Genomic DNA, 1544 nt, shown 5'->3' on the forward strand with positions numbered 1-1544 from the left:
GCTACCACCGGTCACCTCCTCCTGTTCAGCTCCAGCTGGTAACATCTCGGCTGTGTTTCCTTCCAGGGCGGTGGAGATCCTGAGGACGGCGTCGCTCTCCAATCACATGTCGCTGCTGGTCGCCAGAGACGACGAGTCCAGGTAAAGAGATGCTTTTATTGTGAAATAACCAACTTCAGTCTTTAACCCTTTTCTTGAAAGGTTCTGGATGGTTCCAGTCAGGACCTCAGGTGGTTAATGACGATCCAGACGTGAGGAGGTGTCTCCAGCAGCTCCATGTCGTCGTGCTGCTCAAGGTCACGTGGATGGAAGCTGAACAAACAGCAGCAGGATTATTCTCCTCTTTAAATTCAGGTGTTCACGTCTTCTGGAGAATCGTGACAATGAGCCGCTAAGCTCCTTAGAGTCCCTCAGCCAGGCTTCAAAAGAGGCTCTTTACAGAGATGGAATCTGCTCTTGTTCTCCGGAGCCGCTGATGTTTTCCAGACGGGCAGGTGTTCCTACCTGCAGCACAGAAACCATCACGTCAGCGCTCTGATCCGTGTGACGGCCCGCGGGCTCACCGACCTGGCACTGCCCTGTGCTGCTCCACGTCAACACAAACCCAGACTGACACAATAGGGACAGTGCTGCCCGTCCACCGGGTCTGGAGCAGAGCTGAGCCCGTCAGACAGCACCGAGATCAGCAGAAAGCAGCGAGCTGCTGCTGCTGCAGAGCGTTACGTCAGAGAGCAGCAGGTGTTCTCCAATGTGACCAGAAGAAGGACAAGGCTGAGAGCTGCTCGACGTCGTCTGAAGAAGTTCTGGAGGTGAATGAACAGCACCGACTGGACACGGAGCCGAAACAGAACACTGTGTCACGTCAAAGTGGAGCTGATTTCTATAAAGTCACGTCAGTTAATTAAAAATTAACAAAGCAAAATAAATGATTCCATCAGGTTCTCCTCCTCCAGTCGGGTCCAGTAGAACCTTCAGCTCCATCACTGGTCCTGGTGGTCTCCATCAGTCTGAACATCTGGACGCTGCAGCTTCACCTCATTCTGATGAACCTGTTCAGACTCTGTCAGGTTCTACAGGGATCATGAGGGAACAGAACTGTTCAGGTCCAGACTCTGTGCTTCACATCGTGCTTCACATCGTGATGCTGCTCGTCTCCTTCTAGTACCTCCTTCAGAGGAGTCACAGGAGTCCTGGTGGCCTCCTTCACTCGTCTCCTTCTCGCTCAGTCACTCAGTCTCTGAGGACGTCCTGCTCCAGTCACATCTACTCATGTTCCATGTTCCCTCCATCTCTTAATAATGGATCTAACAGGGCTGCAGGTGTCTCTGTGGTTAGCACCGTTAGCATCATTAGCACCATTAGCACCGTTAGCACCATTAGCCGCAGCTAGAAGGTCACCGGTTCACGTCCCGGTGAGGACACCCAGGATCTTACTGCGTGGAGTCTCCATGTTCTTCCCGTGCAGCGTGGGTTCTCTCCGGGTTCTCCGGCTTCCTCCCACAGTCCAGAAACATGCTGAGGTTAATTGGTGATTGTAAATTGTC

At 52.7% G+C, this 1544-nt stretch overlaps 1 protein-coding gene across 1 annotated transcript in view; it reads left to right on the forward strand.

Moving 5' to 3' along the window:
- The window catches only part of stxbp4 (syntaxin binding protein 4), a 46076-nt gene that overhangs the window by 8368 nt on the left and 36164 nt on the right, over window positions 1-1544 (forward strand). The window contains exon 5 of the mRNA XM_008292379.1: window positions 67-141. Coding sequence (XP_008290601.1) covers window positions 67-141 — 75 coding nt within the window. The remainder of the gene's footprint in view (window positions 1-66; window positions 142-1544) is intronic.

The sequence above is a fragment of the Stegastes partitus genome, unplaced genomic scaffold, assembly GCF_000690725.1.
Source record: "Stegastes partitus isolate 25-593 unplaced genomic scaffold, Stegastes_partitus-1.0.2 Scaffold805, whole genome shotgun sequence".
NCBI classification, from domain to species: domain Eukaryota; kingdom Metazoa; phylum Chordata; class Actinopteri; family Pomacentridae; genus Stegastes; species Stegastes partitus.